This window comes from Macaca thibetana, chromosome 14 (genome assembly GCF_024542745.1).
Source record: "Macaca thibetana thibetana isolate TM-01 chromosome 14, ASM2454274v1, whole genome shotgun sequence".
NCBI classification, from domain to species: Eukaryota; Metazoa; Chordata; class Mammalia; order Primates; family Cercopithecidae; genus Macaca; species Macaca thibetana.
In genome coordinates, this window is record NC_065591.1 from 65,430,453 (window position 1) to 65,447,114 (window position 16,662).

Sequence of the window (16,662 nt, forward strand, 5' to 3'; positions counted from 1 at the left end):
TGGTCTCGATCTCCTGACCTCATGATCCGCCCGTCTCGGCCTCCCAAAGTGTTGGGATTACAGGCTTGAGCCACCACGCCCAGCCAATATAGTTCTTATATATTAAGGAAATTAGCATTTCTCTGTTACATATGCTTGTACTTTTTCTAGTCATTTATCTCTTGACTTTGTGTTTTTTTCATTAAACAGAAGCTTTAGATTTTTATATAGTTATATTTATTAATCTTTGATTTCTAGATTTTGTTTCATGCTTAAAAAGATATTTTCTACTCTAAGATTATTTTGAAAAGTCCTTCATGTTACCTTCTGATGTATATTTTTTCTTTTAAATATGTGGTCCTGACCAGGTGTAGTGGCTTACGCCTATAACCTCAGCACTTTGGGAGGTTGAAGGGAAGATCACCTGAACCCAGGAGTTCAAGGCCAGCCTGGACAAAATAGGGAGACCCCATCTCTAAAAAAATAAAATAATTAGCCTGGTGGGATAACCAGTGCCTGTGGTCCCAGCTACTCAGAAGACGAAGACTGAGGTAGGAGGATTGCATGAGTCAGATTGAAGTTGCAGGGAGCTATGATTGTGCCACTGTACTCTAGCCTGGGTGACAGCACAAGATCATGTCTCAAAAAGAAAAAAAGAGTGAGGCTAGGCGCGGTGGCTCACGCCTATAATCCCAGCACTTTGGGAGGCTGAGGCCGGTGGATCACCTGAGGTCAGGAGTTCGAGACCAGCCTGGCCAATACGGTGAAACCCCCATCTCTACTAAAAATACAAAAATTAGCCAGGCGTGGTGATGCATGCCTGTAATCCCAACTACTTGGGAGGCTGAGGCAGGAGAATTGCTTGAACCCGGGAGGCGGAGGTTGCAGTGAGACAAGATGGCGCCATTGTACTCAAGCCTAGGCGACAGGAGTGATCCTCTGTCTCAAGTAAAAAAAAAAAGTGAGCCTGGGCGTGGTGGCTCATGCCTGTAATCCTGGCACTTTGGGAGGCTGAGACGGATGGATCACTTGAGGTCAGGAGTTCCAGACCAGCCTGGTCAACATGGCGAAACTCTGTCTCTACTAAAAATACAAAAATTAGCCAGGTGTGGTTGCCACACGCCTGTAATCCCAGCTACTCAGGCAGCTGAAGGAGAATCCCTTGAACCTGGGAGGTGGAGGTTGCAGTGAGTCGAGATGTCTTGCCACTGCACGTCAGCCTGGATGACAGAGCAAGACTTGGTCTAATAAAGAAATAAATAAATAAATAAGTGTTTCATCTGAAATTATAAGTGGGGCATGGATACAGTTTCTCCCCCTTAATGAATGAATGAAGTCAGTTGTTTCAACATTTATTAAAATATCCACATTTTTGTCTGGGCACTGTGGCTCATGCTTGTAATCCCAGCACTTTGGGAGTTCGAGGTGGGTGGATCACCTGAGGTCAGGAGTTTACAACCAGCCTGACCAACGTGGTGAAACCCTATCTCTACTAAAAATAGAAAAATTAGCCGGGCGTGGTGGCGCTCCTGTAATCTCAGCTACTCAGGAGGCTGAGGCAGGAGAATCGCTTGAACCTGAGAGGCAGAGGTTGCAGTGAGCCGAGACCGCGCCATTGTACTCCAACCTGGGCAACAAGAGCGAAACTCCATCTCAAAAAAAGAAAAAAAAAAAAAAATCCATGTTTTTCCAGGAGGTTTGAGAATGTAACCTTTATCATATTCTAAGTTCCTGTATAGATCTGGGATTTAAAAATTTTTTATTTAGAGTCAGGATCTCTCTTTGCTGCCCAGACTTTGATGCCATCACAGTTCACCACAGTCTTGAGTTCCTAGGTTCTAGGGATCCTTCCACCTTGGCCTCCCAAAGTGCTGAGATTACATGTGTGAGCCACAACACCCAGCCTAAGTCTAGGGATATTTTTTGTTTGTTTGTTTGTTTTTACTTAAAAATTTTTAAACATAGAGACTAGGTCTCACTATGTAATCCTCCTGCCTCGGCCTCCCAAAGTGCTGGGACTGCTCAGTTTGTCACCCGGGCTGGAGTGTAGTGGCAGCATCACCGCTTACTGCAGCTTCAACCTCCCATGCTCGAGCCATCCTCCCACATGCCTCCTCAGTAGCTGGGACTACAGGCCTGTGCTACCATGCCTGACTTTTAGTTTTTATTGTTTTTATAAAGACAGGGTCTCCCTATGTTGCCCAGGCTGGTCTTGAAGTCCTGAGCTTAAACAGTCCTCCTGCCTTTGCTTCTCATACCTCTAGGTTCACAGGCATGAGCCACTGGGCCTGGCTCGGAACTACTTTTTAAACTTCATTTTGTTTTATTGATCTGTATATATATTTGATGCCAGTATGAAATTGTTTTAAAGCTTTTTGGTTACTATAGTTTTATAGTATATTTTAGTTTTTTATTTTTGAGATGGAGTTTTGCTCTTGTTGCCCAGGCTAGAGTGCAATGGCATGATCTTGACCAGCCTCAACCTCTGCCTCCCGGTTCAAGCGGTTCTCCTGCCTCAGCCTCTTGAGTAGCTAGGATTACAGGCATGCGCCACTATGCCTGGATAATTTTGTATTTTTAGTAAAGGGTTTCTCCATGTTGGCCAGGCTAGTCTCAAACTCCCCACCTTAGGTGATCCGCCCGCCTTGCCTCCCAGATTGCTGGGATTACAGGCGTGAGCCACCGCACCCAACCTGTAGTATATTTTAATATCTGGTAGCTACCTAATTCAGAGGTCATTTTTTATTTATTTTATTTATTATTATTTTTAGATGGAGTCTCACTCTGTCACCCATGCTGGAGTGCACTGGTGCCATCTCGGCTCACTGCAACCTCCAGCTCCCAGGTTCAAGTGATTCTCCTGCCTCAGCCTCCTGAGCAGCCGGGATTACAGGTGTGTGCTACCATGCCTGGCTAATTGTTTTTGTATTTTTTTTTTAATAGAGACGGGGTTTCACCATGTTGGCTAGGCTGGTGTGTAACTCCTGACCTCAGGTGATCCACCTGCTTGGGCCTCCCAAAGTGCTGGGATTATAGGCGTGAGCCACCAGGCCCAGCCTGTTTATTTTGTTTTTGAAGTTGGCATCAAATAGGGCATGTTAAATTGCTATTGTAAAAGATGCAATAGGAATTCTTTTTTGAAAAGATATGTGGGGATAGGAGCATAATTTGTTCAACATTTTTCTATTTGGAGAAATTTAAGTTGTTACCAAGATTTTGCAATGGAAACAACACTGTGATGAACATTCTTGTGCAATAATGTTTGTGTCATTGTCTGATTACTTAGGGTACATTTCTGAAAGTAGAACTGTTGGGTCAAAGGAAACACACACTTTTAAAGCTATTGATTGATGTGTGTTACTAAATTGCTCTCCAGAAAGATGGCACCATTTTTTACTTCTCTATTTGAGAATCCTATTTTATATACTCATCAACATCGAGTATTATTTTTAATATTTGCTAATATTGTAGGTTAAAATATACTTTCCCTTGTGTTTGGAATTTTCATGTCTTTGATTACTAGTTGGTTGAACATATTTTTGTACATTTCCTTGCTATTTATTTATTCTTTCCTTTGCCCATGTTTCAACTGTGGTTGGAGAATACTAGTCCATAGAAGGTTCCAGGGCCCAGAATAACTCACTAATGTTGGCTCAGAAAGATAATTTCCACTTGAAAGCACACAGCTTTGTTGGCATTTTTTATAGGTTCTTTCAGATATATATTTTTGTTGTTGTTTTTGTTTTTGTGAGAGAGAGGGTCTTGCTTGTGGTCCAGGCTTGAGTACAGTGGCATGATCATAGCTCCCTGCAGCCTCGAACTTCTGGGTTCAAGCAGTCCTCCTGCCTCAGCCTCTTGAGTAGCTGGGATTACAGGTATGCGCTACCATGCCCAGCTAATTTTTTATTTTTTCAATTTTTTGTGGAGACAGGGTCTTGCTGTGTTGCCTAGGCTGGTCTTGATTTCCTGGCCTCAAGTAATCCTCCCATCTCAGCCATCCAAAGTGTTGGGATTACAGGTGTCAGCCACTGCACCCAGCCTGAGATAACTTTTTTTTTTTTTGAGACTGAGTGTTGCTCTGTCACCCAGGCTGGAGTGCAGTGGCGCGATCTTGGCTCACTGCAAGCTCCGCCTCCTGGGTTCACACCATTCTCCTGCCTCAGCCTCCGGAGTAGCTGGGACTACAGGCGCCCGCCACCTCGCCCGGCTAATTTTTTGTATTTTTAGTAGAGACGGGGTTTCACCGTGTTAGCCAGGATGGTCTCGATCTCCTGACCTCGTGATCCGCCCGTGTCGGCCTCCCAAAGTGCTGGGATTACAGGCTTGAGCCACCCCGCCTGGCCGAGATAACTTGAAAGTCAGAAATTTCAAAATGGAATTACAATGATACTCAGAAAGCAAGAGTAGGGAAAGTGCCCCATTCCTGCCTTCACCCATCCACTCCGTGTGTGGGCTCTGGGGACCATTCCAGCTGCTCTATCCAAGGAGGGGCTTAATTGTGGTGACCACCTTTTTCTTATTGATTTAAATATAAATAGACAGAAGTAAATATATAAAACTAGATCTAAAGAGACTAGATGAAGGGAACTTAGAGTGCTCTCATTACAGCATGAATAAAAAGGTAGAAGCAGAGAAGCATGGTATATTCAGATCCAAGTAGTTCAGTATAATTAGAACAGCTGAAAGAAATTTGAAAAGAAATTTTGAAAAATGTGGGCAACTGCCGGGGACAAATCATTGCAGATTGTTTTGGTAAAATATCTTAAGAACCATTTTTTGTTTTGTTTTGTTTTGTTTATAAATATACACTTACCAAGCACATACTGTTTGCCAGGTGATGGCATTTTTTCTGCCCTGGAGGGCCTTACAGTCTGTTGAGTGGAGAGAATAACCTGTAATTAGCTTCTTGGCTGGGGCTACCCCAATTTTTTTCTTTCCCTACCTGCATAGTCCTGCTAAAAATGCTTATCCCAATTCCGAATGAGAAATAATTAAAACAAAGTTGTTTATCCCCATCCTGGATTGATGGGTTTAGTTCTCAGTTTAATAAACAAGAACATTGAAGGACAGTTGTCTCTGGCATATGTAAAGGAAAGGGGAATGCTGTGCGAAACGTCAGTGCGTGATTATGTCTTATAATTGTGGTAACTGAAAGATTTTCAAAGCCTCCATTTGAAACCCTGGAGTTTTGTGTCTTTCGTTAGTGAAGAGTTGCGTTTTCTCTCAGGAGGCTGCAATGTTAATGTGATAGCAGGAAACCTACTTATTGACATGACACAGGGGAAAAGAATTCAGTTGAACTTACTGGAAATCAGAGGCTTTCAAACTTGTAAATTTTATAATTAAAACAACTGGCTAATTAAGCAGTTTAACCACTGGTAATTTGACCAAAACCTTTCATTTAAGGGGAGAATGGTTCATTTAACAGTGGTTTGAACCAGCTTCTTAATTAAGCAGCTGCTCTAATTATAGGAATTGCTCCAAACCGAATTTTAAAATGCCTCCTTGCCAAGGAATTCCAGTAGATAAGAGGCTGAGGCAAACATTTGCAGTACTTTCACCTACGATGTGTCATTATCTCAAATATCCTTTTTGGTTCTGCTTTTTGAAATTACAGATAGATGATTGAGTTTCTATGTAATACTTAAAGATAGTGATTGACGTATAAGTTTTCTTTTTTATTTACACAAAATGTTTTATTATATAATGGAGGCATGGTAGAGCTATTACTATAAATTAAACTCTTGATCTTTGTATATTTAGGGCAGCAGAAGAGTTTCACAGAGATGGTAACATTTGAGCTGGCTCTGGAGGCTGTGTAGAATTTCACTGTCCAAGAGGTATAGTCCCAGCAGAGTAAACACCCGAGGAAGGCACAGAGGCATGAGAACTGTGGCAAGAATGGCAAGTGTAGCTCTGTGGCTGGGGAGCAGGGTTTAAAAATCTAGAGGAGTGGGAGAATGAGATGAAATAGTTAGATCTAGATTATAAAATCAAGATCCTTAAGTGCTTACCTAAGAATTTCAAACTTTGGGCAGCAGAAAACCATCAAAATTTTACCTTCTGTCTCTTTCATTGTTGTCTTTAGAGTGCCTGGCATAGTGCCTGACAAATAGTAAATACCTATATTTTAAAACAGTTGTCCAGCCTGGGCAACATGGCAAAACCGCATATCTACAAGAAATCCAAAAATTAACCTGGTGTGGTGGCACGCACCTGTAGTACCAGCTACTCAGGAGGTTGAGATGGGAGGATCACCTGAGCCCAGGGAGGTCAAGGTTGCAGTGACCGAGATCGTGCCATTGCCCCCCAGCCTGGGCAACAGAGCAAGATCCTGTCTCAAAACAAGCAAACAAACAATTGTGTGTGTGTAATAAATAAAGGGTTAATTAATGAGAGTAACATGATTAGATTTTTTTTTTTTTTTGAGACAGAGTCTCGCTCTGTCGCCCAGGCTGGAGTGCAGTGGCCGGATCTCAGCTCACTGCAAGCTCCGCCTCCCGGGTTTACGCCATTCTCCTGCCTCAGCCTCCGGAGTAGCTGGGACTACAGGCACCCGCCACCTCGCCCGGCTAATTTTTTGTATTTTTTAGTAGAGACGGGGTTTCACCGTGTTAGCCAGGATGGTCTCGATCTCCTGACCTCGTGATCTGCCCGTCTCGGCCTCCCAAAGTGCTGGGATTACAGGCTTGAGCCACCGCGCCCGGCCACATGATTAGATTTTTATTTTAAAAGGATTAATCTGTCAGTTCTCAAGGGAGGAATAGAAGAGAGGGATGTTGGAGGGTGTAGGTGCAGATCAACAACTTAGCAGGGGCTACCAATCTAATCTCCCCACTCACTTCACATAACAACCAAAATGATCTTTTAAAAACATATATCAGACGTGCTTCCCTGCTTATGACTGTTCGGGATGAAATCCACACCTTTAACAAGGCCCAGCATGGTTGATTCCTACCACTACTCACTCTGGTTCTTTCTTTTTTGAGACAGTGTTTCACTCTGTCACCCAGGCTGGAGTACAGTGGCTCAGTCTCTGCTCACTGCAAACTCCACCTCTCAGGTTCAAGTGATTCTCCTGCCTCAGCTTCCTGAGTAGTAGGGGCTACAGGCATGTACCATCACACCCGGCTAACTTTTGTGTTTTTAGTAGAGACAGGGATTCACCATGTTGGCTAGGCTGGTCTCAAACTCATGACCTCAAGTGATCACCTGCCCCAGCCTCCCAAAATGCTGCGATTACAGGTGTCAGCCACTTTGCCCAGCCCACTCTCATATCTTACGTGCATTCTGTCCCTCTCACTTTGCTTCAGTCACACTGACAGCTTTTCTGTTCCTTGAATGTCCCAAGCTGTGTGTTACATTAGGGCCTTTACACATGCTGTTTCCTCTACCTGGAACACCCCATCCTCCATTTTTTTCATCCAGTACACTTCTATTTCCAATATCTTATTTTATTTATTTATTTTTGAGTGGATAATACATGTATACAAGGAACAGATTTTAAAAGGTGCAAAGGAATATAAGTAACTCTCTTGCCTTTCTAGCCACTTCCCCCGCCCCACTATCCCCCCTGGGGATAACCACTATTATAATTTTCTTCTGAATTCTGGTTTCAGTTAAAATCTCATTTTTTCACAGAGGCCTTCCCTGATATTCTGTTCTAAAAATAGGCCTACCTGTTGTATCACCATAGCCATCCCTGTGCTTTTTGTTTTTATCACTTATCAGAATTTGTAATTACTTTTTATAGGAGAGAGGGTCTTGCTCTGTTGCCCACACTGGAGTGTAGCAGCATGATAATAGTTCACTGCAGCCTTGAACTGGGCTCAAGCAATCCTCCCATCACAGCCTCCTGAGTAGCTAGGGCTATAGGCACATGCCACCATGTGCAGCTAATTTTTTTTTTTTTTCCTTTTTGTAGAGACAGGGTCTCTTCTATATTGCCCAGCTGGTCTTAAACTCCTGGCCTCAAGCGATCCTCCTGCCTCAGCCTCCCAAAGTGTTGAGATTACAGGCATGAGCTACCACACCTGGCCACAATTTGTAATCTTATATTTACTTTGTGACTATAAGTCTAATGATTCTCTCCTCCCACTAGACTATAATCTCCATAAGCAGAGTTTTATTGGCCTTGTCCCCAACCCTTTGCACAGTGCCTGGGATAGCATTAGTACTCAATAATTAAGCCCTTCCTAAGCTTTGCCTTCTCTAAGTTCATCTCTTGCCACCCTGATCCTCATGCTCTACTTTAAAATTCTCTCTGGCTCTTTCTCTGCCTATACCATGTTTTCTCCTAACTCCTACTTATCCTTGAAGTTTTACTTAAAAGCCACCCAGTCTAAGAATCCTTTCCTGACACTCAAGTTCTTCGTGTGCCCCTCCCCGGAACAGTGCTTATAGACAGCCCTTATCACCTTGCATTGATATTATTGTCTGTCTCCCTAGGTGGCAGGTTCTTTTTTTTTTTTTTTTTTTTTGAGACGGAGTCTTGCTCTGTTGCCCAGGCTGGAGTGCAGTTCAGCTCACTGCAAGCTCCGCCTCCCAGGTTTACGCCATTCTCCTGCCTCAGCCTCCCGAGTAGCTGGGACTAGAGGCGCCCGCCACCACGCCCGGCTAGTTTTTTGTATTTTTTTTTAGTAGAGACGGGGTTTCACCGTGTTAGCCAGGATGGTCTCGATCTCCTGACCTCGTGATTTGCCCGTCTCGGCCTCCCAAAGTGCTGGGATTACAGGCTTGAGCCACCGCGCCCAGCAGGTGGCAGGTTCTGTATTGCAGGGACTTAGCCTTTGTTCATTGTTATAGCCCCAGCTTCTAGGGCAATGCATGGTACCTGTCGAGCCTGCCATGGATGTTAGGTTGGTTGTACACTGCACAACTCTGGTGTGTGCCATTCATATGGTTGTGTAGTATAATTGTTGCTGCCTACCCTGATAGGTAATAATAAATATTTGTTGAATGGATGATTATACTTTGGAGAGTTCAGTGCTTTTTAGGAGCTCTTATTTTGAGTCGTAATAAAATCTTCTTCAATGAGATTCATTTGCAAGGCCCTGACCTGAGGATCACTGTATACCCATCAAAGAGATTTGGATATCAGCTCCATGGGTGGGTCCTCAGGTTGGAGAGTCTAGAGCCCAAAGTTGCAAAAGGTCAGATTCAGAGAGATGAAACTGGGGCAGCAGTCAGGAATATACCTTGGTTATATTCTGTGCTCTTTGGGAACCTCTAGCCAAAAATACCACCCTATTCCTTACATGGTAAACTCTTACTCTGCTTTCAAGAATGCAGCTATTGCCTCTTCTGAACCTATTTCCCTGCACCCTGCAGCCCCACCCCAAAGGCAGAGTTACTTTTTTCTTCCTCTGAGCACCTATGACATTGCTCACATGTCCATTAAAGTACTTAGTACACCGTAAGGTGATTATCTGCTTTCCCATCTTCCTTTCATAGTATGCCTCGAGTATCTCAAGGGAAAAGTAGCATATTTTATTTGTAACTGTCTCAGTGTCTATACAGTTATTGGCATGAAATTGTAAATGTGGACTAATACATATTGTGGAAGGGATCCATGATATTTCTGGGTTGTCTTGATGAAATAGTGTGGATTGTAAATGTAGGGAAGTTCTCTGAAGCCAGGACTGTCTCTGATAGGCCTCACACAGAGCAAACCTGCTTGGAAGCCCATTTCTGAAAAGAGAGGCCTAAGAAAACTTTTACTTGATGTCACTTAGATCAGGAATCCCCAAACACCAGGCCATGGACCAGTAAGTGGTCTGTGACCTGTTAGGAACCAGGCCACACAGCAGGAAATGAGGGGCAGGTGAGCCAGGGAAGCTTCATCTGTATTTACAGCCACTCCCAGCCTCTCCCCATCACTCAAATTATCACCTGAGCTCTGTCTCATCTCAGATCAGCTGTGGCATTAGGTTCTCATAGGAGCATGAACTCTATTGTGAACTGCACATATGAGGGATCCAGGTTGAGCACTACTCCTTATGAGAATCTAATGCCTGATGTTCTATCACTGTCTCCCATCATCCCCATATGGGACCGTCTAGTTGCAGGAAAACAAGCTCAGGGCTCTCACTGATTTCTACATTATGGTGAGTTGTATAATTATTTCATTATATATTACAATGTAATAATATAAATAACATACACAATAAATGTAACACACTTGAATCATCCCAAAACCATTTCCCCACTCCTCACATCTGTGGAAAAATTGTCTTCCGTGAAATTGGTCCCTAGTGCCAAAAAGGTTGGGGACCACTGACTTAGACTTCTTCACACCATCTTGTGTTTAGTCCCCCACAGAGTGGTGACCCTGAAGAAATAAGGGCAGGACCACAGCAGCTTGAAGATCCCTCTTCAAGGAAGGACTTGCTGCCCATATCTTGATGCCACATACACATACATATAGATAGACACACATACACATGTTATCCTTTAACCTCTTTGTTATCCTCATTTATAAATAAAGAAGAAATAATAGCTCAAAAAACTTTGCTGAAAGTAACCAGAGAGTAACAGGTGGGAAGTCTATTTAAACTCAGGTCTATCTGACTGAACAGCCTATGTCCATAACCACTAGGTTATAACACTTGAACTTCTAGAATACAAAAATATAGCGAGACGTGATCTGATTTCAGTTTCTTATCTCTACCCATCTTTTCTTTTCCTTTTTTTTTTTTTTTTTTTTTAAATTTAGAGACAGGATCTCCTTATGTTGCCTAGGCTGAAGTGCAGCAGCTATTTGCACTATAGCGTCAAACTCCTGATCTCAAGCAATCCTCCTGCCTCAGCCTCCTGAGTAGCTGGTGAAGGGCTGGCCTGCCCCTCCACATCTGTAGGCGTTTCTGAGACCTGAGAAAAGAAAGAGACACAGAGACAAAGTATAGAGAAAGGAAAGTGGGCCCAGGGGAGGCAAGGCACCGGTCTCTGAGTTCCCTCAGTATTTATTGATCATTATCTTTACCATCTTGAAAAAGAGGAAGTGGCGGGACAATAGGGTCATAGTAGGGAGAAGGTCAGCAGAAAGATATATGAATAAAGATCTCTGTGACATGAATAAGTTTAAGGAAAAGTGCTGTGCCTTGATGTGCATACGCAAACATCTCCATAAACATTTTCAGTTCATAAAGAGCAGCATTGCCACTAGCATGTCCCACCTCCAGACCTAAGGCGGTTTTCTCCCATCTCAGTAAATAGAACATACAATCGGGTTTTATACCGAGACATTCCAGTTCCATTGCCCAGGGATGAGCAGGAGACAGATGCCTTTCTCTATCTCAACTGCCAAGAGGCCTTCTTTCCTCTTATACTAATCCTCCTCAGCACAGACCCTTCACCGGTATCTGGCTGGGGGACAATCAGGTCTTTCCCTTCCCACGAGGCCATATTTCAGACTATCACATGGGGAGAAACCTTGGACAATACCTAGCTTTCCTAGGCAGAGGTCCCTGCAACCTTCCCTTCAGCAGTGTATGTGTCCCTGGGTACTTGAGATTAAGAGAATGGTGATGACTTTTCTTTTTTTTTTTTTTTTTTTTTTTTTTTGAGACGGAGTCTTTCTCTGTCCCCCAGGCTGGAGTGCAGTGGCCGGATCTCAGCTCACTGCAAGCTCCGCCTCCTGGGTTTACGCCATTCTCCTGCCTCAGCCTCCCGAGTAGTTGGGACTACAGGCGCCCGCCACCTCGCCCAGCTAGTTTTTTGTGTTTTTAGTAGAGACAGAGTTTCACCGTGTTAGCCAGGATGGTCTCGATCTCCTGACCTTGTGATCCACCCGCCTCGGCCTCCCAAAGTGCTGGGATTACAGGCTTGAGCCACCGCGCCCGGCCTGGTGATGACTTTTCACAAGCATACTTGCCTTCAGGCACTTGTTTAACAAAGCACGTCCTGCACAGCCCCAAATCCATTAACCCTTGAGTCACCACAGCACATGTCTCTTGCAAGGACAGGGTTGGGGGTAGGGTCACAGATTAATAGCATCTCAAATACAGAACAAAATGGAGTCTCTTATGTCTACTTCTTTCTATATAGACACAGTAACAGTCTGATCTCTCTTTTCCCCACAGCTGGGACTACGGACACATGCTACCACTCTAGCTATCTGGGTCTACCTCTCTGGGTCTACCACAATGTATGTGTATGTAAAGACCCCCCCCCCCTTTTTTTTTTTTTTTTGAGACGAAGCCTCGGTCTGACACCCAGGCTGGAGTGCAGTGGCATGATCTCAGCTCACTGCAACCTCCGCCTCCTGGGTTCAAGCAATTCTCCTGCCTCAGCCTCCTGAGTAGCTGTGTGCCACCATGCCCAACTAATTTTTATATTTTTAGTAGAGATGGGGTTTCACCATGTTGGTCAGGTCGTGAACTCCTGACTTCGTGATCCTCCTGCCTCGGCCTCCCAAAGTGCTGGGATTACAGGCGTGAGCCACCGCACCTGGCCAAGACCCAATTTTTTTAATCCATTAGTAGCATACCTGTATACTGTTCTACACTTTCGGTTTGTTTTTTTTGTTGTTCACTTAACGATATTTGTTGGAGGCTGTTTTCAGATCAGCACAAATAAATCAAGTTAGATGTTTTGTAAAACTTTATGGCCGGGCGCGGTGGTTCACGCCTGCAGTGCCAGCACTTTGGGAGGCCGAGGCGGGTGGATCATGAGGTCAGTTCGAGACCAGCATGACCAACATGGTGAAACCCCGACTCTACTGAAAATAGAAAAATTAGCCGGGTGTGGTGGCACGTGCCTGTAATCCCAGCTACTCAGGAGGCTGAGGCAGGAGAATCACTTGAACCTGGGAGGCGGAAGTTGCAGTGAGCTGAGATCGTGCCATTGCACTCCAGCCTGGGTTACGGAACGGGACTCCAGCTCAAAAAAAAAAAAGACTTTATGGAGCTCTATGATCTTCCTCTTTGTTGGCTATTTTTGCTGCCTGTCTCTTTCTCTATACAGTCACAGTTAGAAAACTTCAAAAGGGCAGGGGAAAGGATTTTTTTTCGAAAGAAAAAAAGAAAACCTCAAAAGGATTATTGCCTGTTGAGGAACAAGAAGAGATGAGAACCCTCTGAGAATGTATTTTATCTCCTTACTGCCAGTGGCTTTATCAGGAGAGAATTTCTCAAAGAAAGATTAGTGGGGATCGGGCATATTCTAGGAGCCAAAAGGAGTGAATAAGGGGATAAACTGAGAATCAGCCCAGGATCAATAAATATCTATGGCCCTTTAAACCAACAAGAGGTCAGCTACCACCAAATCTTCCCAGTATTGCAGTGGAGAATTTGTCCCCTCAAATCATCTGTGTGTCCCTAGAGGAGCTTAGAAAGAGGTTTTTAATATAGTTATTGTATGTTAAGGAAATTAGCATTTCTCTGTTACATGTGCTTTGCACTTTTTCTAGTCATCTATTCTTTAACTTTATTTTTTTGTTGTTGTTGAACAGAAGTTTTAACTTTTTTTTTTTTTTTTGAGACGGAGTCTCGCTCTGTCGCCCAGGCTGGAGTGCAGTGGCGCTATCTCGGCTCACTGCAAGCTCCGCCTCCCGGGTTCACGCCTTTCTCCTGCCTCAGCCTCCCGAGTAGCTGGGACTACAGGCGCCTGCCATCACGCCCGGCTAGTTTTTTGTATTTTTTTTTTTTTTTTTTGAGACGGAGTCTTGCTCTGTCGCCCAGGCTGGAGTGCAGTGGCCGGATCTCAGCTCACTGCAAGCTCCGCCTCCCGGGTTCACGCCATTCTCCTGCCTCAGCCTCCCGAGTAGCTGGGACTACAGGCGTCCGCCATATCGCCCGGCCAGTTTTTTGTATTTTTTTTAGTAGAGACGGGGTTTCACCGTGTTAGCCAGGATGGTCTCGATCTCCTGACCTCGTGATCCGCCCGTCTCGGCCTCCCAAAGTGCTGGGATTACAGGCTTGAGCCACCGTGCCCGGCCCAGTTTTAACTTTTTATATAGCTAAGTTTATTAATATTTGATTTCTAGATTTTGTTTCATGCTTAAAAAGATTTCTACTCCGAGATTATTTTTAAAAATCCTTACGGTTACCTTGTTTTATATATATATATATGTATGTGTGTATATGTGTGTGTGTGTGTGTGTATATATATATATATATTTTTTAATTTGTAGTCCAGGCTAGGCGTGGTAGCTCACACCTGTAATCCTGGCACCCCGGGAGGCTGAGGTGGAAGGAGTTCCAGACCAGCTTGGGCAACATAGCAAGACTCCAGCTCTACAAAAAATAAAAAATACTAACTGGGCATGGTAGCACATGCCTGTAGTCCCAGCTACTTGGGGTCAGGGGGTGGGGGGTGGGCCAAGGCAGGAGACTATCTTGTACTTAGGAGTTTGAGGCTGCAATGAGCTATGAGATGGCATTACACCCCAGCTTGGGTGACAGAGCAACACCCTGTCTCTTAAAAAACAACAATAATAGCAACAACAAAAAAACAGGTTTGTCTTATTTTCTCTCTTTTAGGTGGAATTCTACTAAGTGCCAGTCGGCCCTACAAGACAAAGCCCACCCATGGCATTGGAAAATACAAGCACTTAATTAAAGCAGAAGAGGTAAGGGGCAGGGGAAGTCTTTTGGAAAAGGGTAACGTGCAACTTTTGCAAAAACCTGAAGATCAGATATGTATAGTTTGGATAATATTGGAGCTAGAAATGATAGAGTTGCCTCCTTAATCCTTGCCAGTTATTAGTTTGGAATTTCCAGACTGGAGATATTTCTACCAACTTCCAGTCTTATCCCTAGGCCAGGTTATCATAGTAAAAAGCAAATGGTTTGAAATTTTTTTTTTGAGGGTCTTGCTTTGTCACCTAGGCTGGAGTGCAGTGGCATGATCACGGCTCACTGCGGTCTTGATCTCCTAGGTGCAAGGAATCCTTCCACCTCAGCCTCCCAAGTAGCTGGTTCTATAGGCTCTCGCCACCATGCCCATCTAATAAAATTTTTTTAATAGAGACAGGGTCTTGCTGTATTGCCCAGGCTGGTCTCAAGCTCCTGGCCTCAAGTGATCCTCCTGCTTCAGTCTCCGGAAGCATTGGGATTATAGGCATGAGCCACTGTGCCTGGCCCGATTTTATTATTTGTAATACTTTAAAAAAATCTTCCTAGTAGTGTACGTAGTTCATTATGGACTTCATAATGGAAATGATAATTCAGTTTAGTTGAGTGAATGAGTTGTGGCAAGTAGAGGTAGATTGATATTTTCAGCCAAATAACTGGTTCTTTTTTGTTTGTTAGGTTTTTTTGAGATGGAGTCTCACTCTGTTGCCCAGGCTGGAGTGCAGTGGCATGATCTCAGCTCACTGCAACCTTTGCCTCCCTGGTTCAAGCTATTCTCGTGCTTCAGCTTCCCAAGTGGCAGGAATTATAGGCGTGTGCCGCCACGCCTGGCTTATTTTTGTATTTTTAGTAGAGGTGGGGTTTTACCATGTTGACCAGGCCAGGTCTTGAACTCCTGACCTCAAGTGATCTCCCTGCCTTGACCTCCCAAAGTGCTGGGATAACTGATTCTTATTGTATTTTCAAATCTAAAATAGGCCGGGTGTGGTGGCTCACACCTGTAATCCCAGGACTTTGGGAAGCTGAGGCAGGCAGATCTCTTGAGGTCAAGAGTTGCAAGACCAGCCTGACCAACACGGCAGAAACCCCGTTTTTACTAGAAATACAAAAATTAGCCGAGCGTGGTGGCACGTGCCGGTAATCCTAACTACTCGGAATGCTGAGGCACGAGAATCCCTTGATCCCAGGAGGCGGAGATTGCAGTGAGCCGAGATCACACCACTGTACTTCAGCCTGGGCAACAGAGCGAGGCTCTGTCTCAAAAATAAATAAATAAATAAATTATGTGCTTCTTGAATCCTTTATCACAGATAAGTGGGTATTAGTTCTAAGCATTATGAAATTATTTAGCCCATTTCTTTGGCTCCAATTAGATTTCTATGTGTGTGCAGAGGATTTTCTTATGGGGTGGAAACAGCATGCAAGGTAGAAGATCTGGCTTTCAATCTGCCTGTCACTTCATGCAAACAGTACAGTGGGGGAGATTTTGGGGAGACTTCAACAGCTCTTGGTTCTTTAGCTGATTTTAATGCTTCCACGCAACCACACATATTTCCTATTTACCTCTCTCTTCTTGGCAAGGTCCAATTCCACTGTATTTGGGCCTTAGAAGCCACTAACCTTGCCATGTTCTTCTGAGCTCGTCCTTAGAGTAAGGAATTTCAGGAGAAGAACACTACTACCTATCAGACCTGTATTAGGCAGGCTCCCCAACAGGAAACAAATGCCCTACTAAAATTGGTCCTTTGTAGTGGGAAGTCTGCTGAATTAGGAACAAGGAAAGTTGTGTTCTAGGCTTTGTTCTGCCACTTTTCTGCCTTGTGACTTTGGGTAAGTCAGCCTTCCCCGTCTAGGCATGGCGAGTCCTGAAATTATATGTAAAATATTTGCTGTAGGTGAATTTTTCTGGGAAGAGAGTCCATAGATTTTATCAGACTTTTCACAAAGGTTGAGAAATCTGGATTAGAATATCTCCAAGACGGCCGGGCGCGGTGGCTCAAGCCTGTAATCCCAGCACTTTGGGAGGCCGAGACGGGCGGATCACGAGGTCAGGAGATTGAGACCATCCTGGCTATCACGGTGAAACCCCGTCTCTACTAAAAAATACAAA

At 44.2% G+C, this 16,662-nt stretch overlaps 2 protein-coding genes across 4 annotated transcripts in view; both read left to right on the forward strand.

Moving 5' to 3' along the window:
- Positions 1 to 16,662, forward strand: part of MRPL48 (mitochondrial ribosomal protein L48) — a 525,613-nt gene that overhangs the window by 468,328 nt on the left and 40,623 nt on the right. For all 3 annotated transcript variants that reach the window (XM_050756456.1, XM_050756455.1, XM_050756454.1), the window contains one exon: positions 14,460 to 14,548. In XM_050756456.1, the coding sequence (XP_050612413.1) occupies positions 14,460 to 14,548 (89 nt within the window). The remainder of the gene's footprint in view (positions 1 to 14,459; positions 14,549 to 16,662) is intronic.
- PAAF1 (proteasomal ATPase associated factor 1) overlaps positions 14,282 to 16,662 on the forward strand; it is a 108,139-nt gene continuing 105,758 nt past the window's right edge. The window contains exon 1 of the mRNA XM_050756257.1: positions 14,282 to 14,285. The gene's annotated coding sequence lies outside the window, so the exon portion shown is untranslated. The remainder of the gene's footprint in view (positions 14,286 to 16,662) is intronic.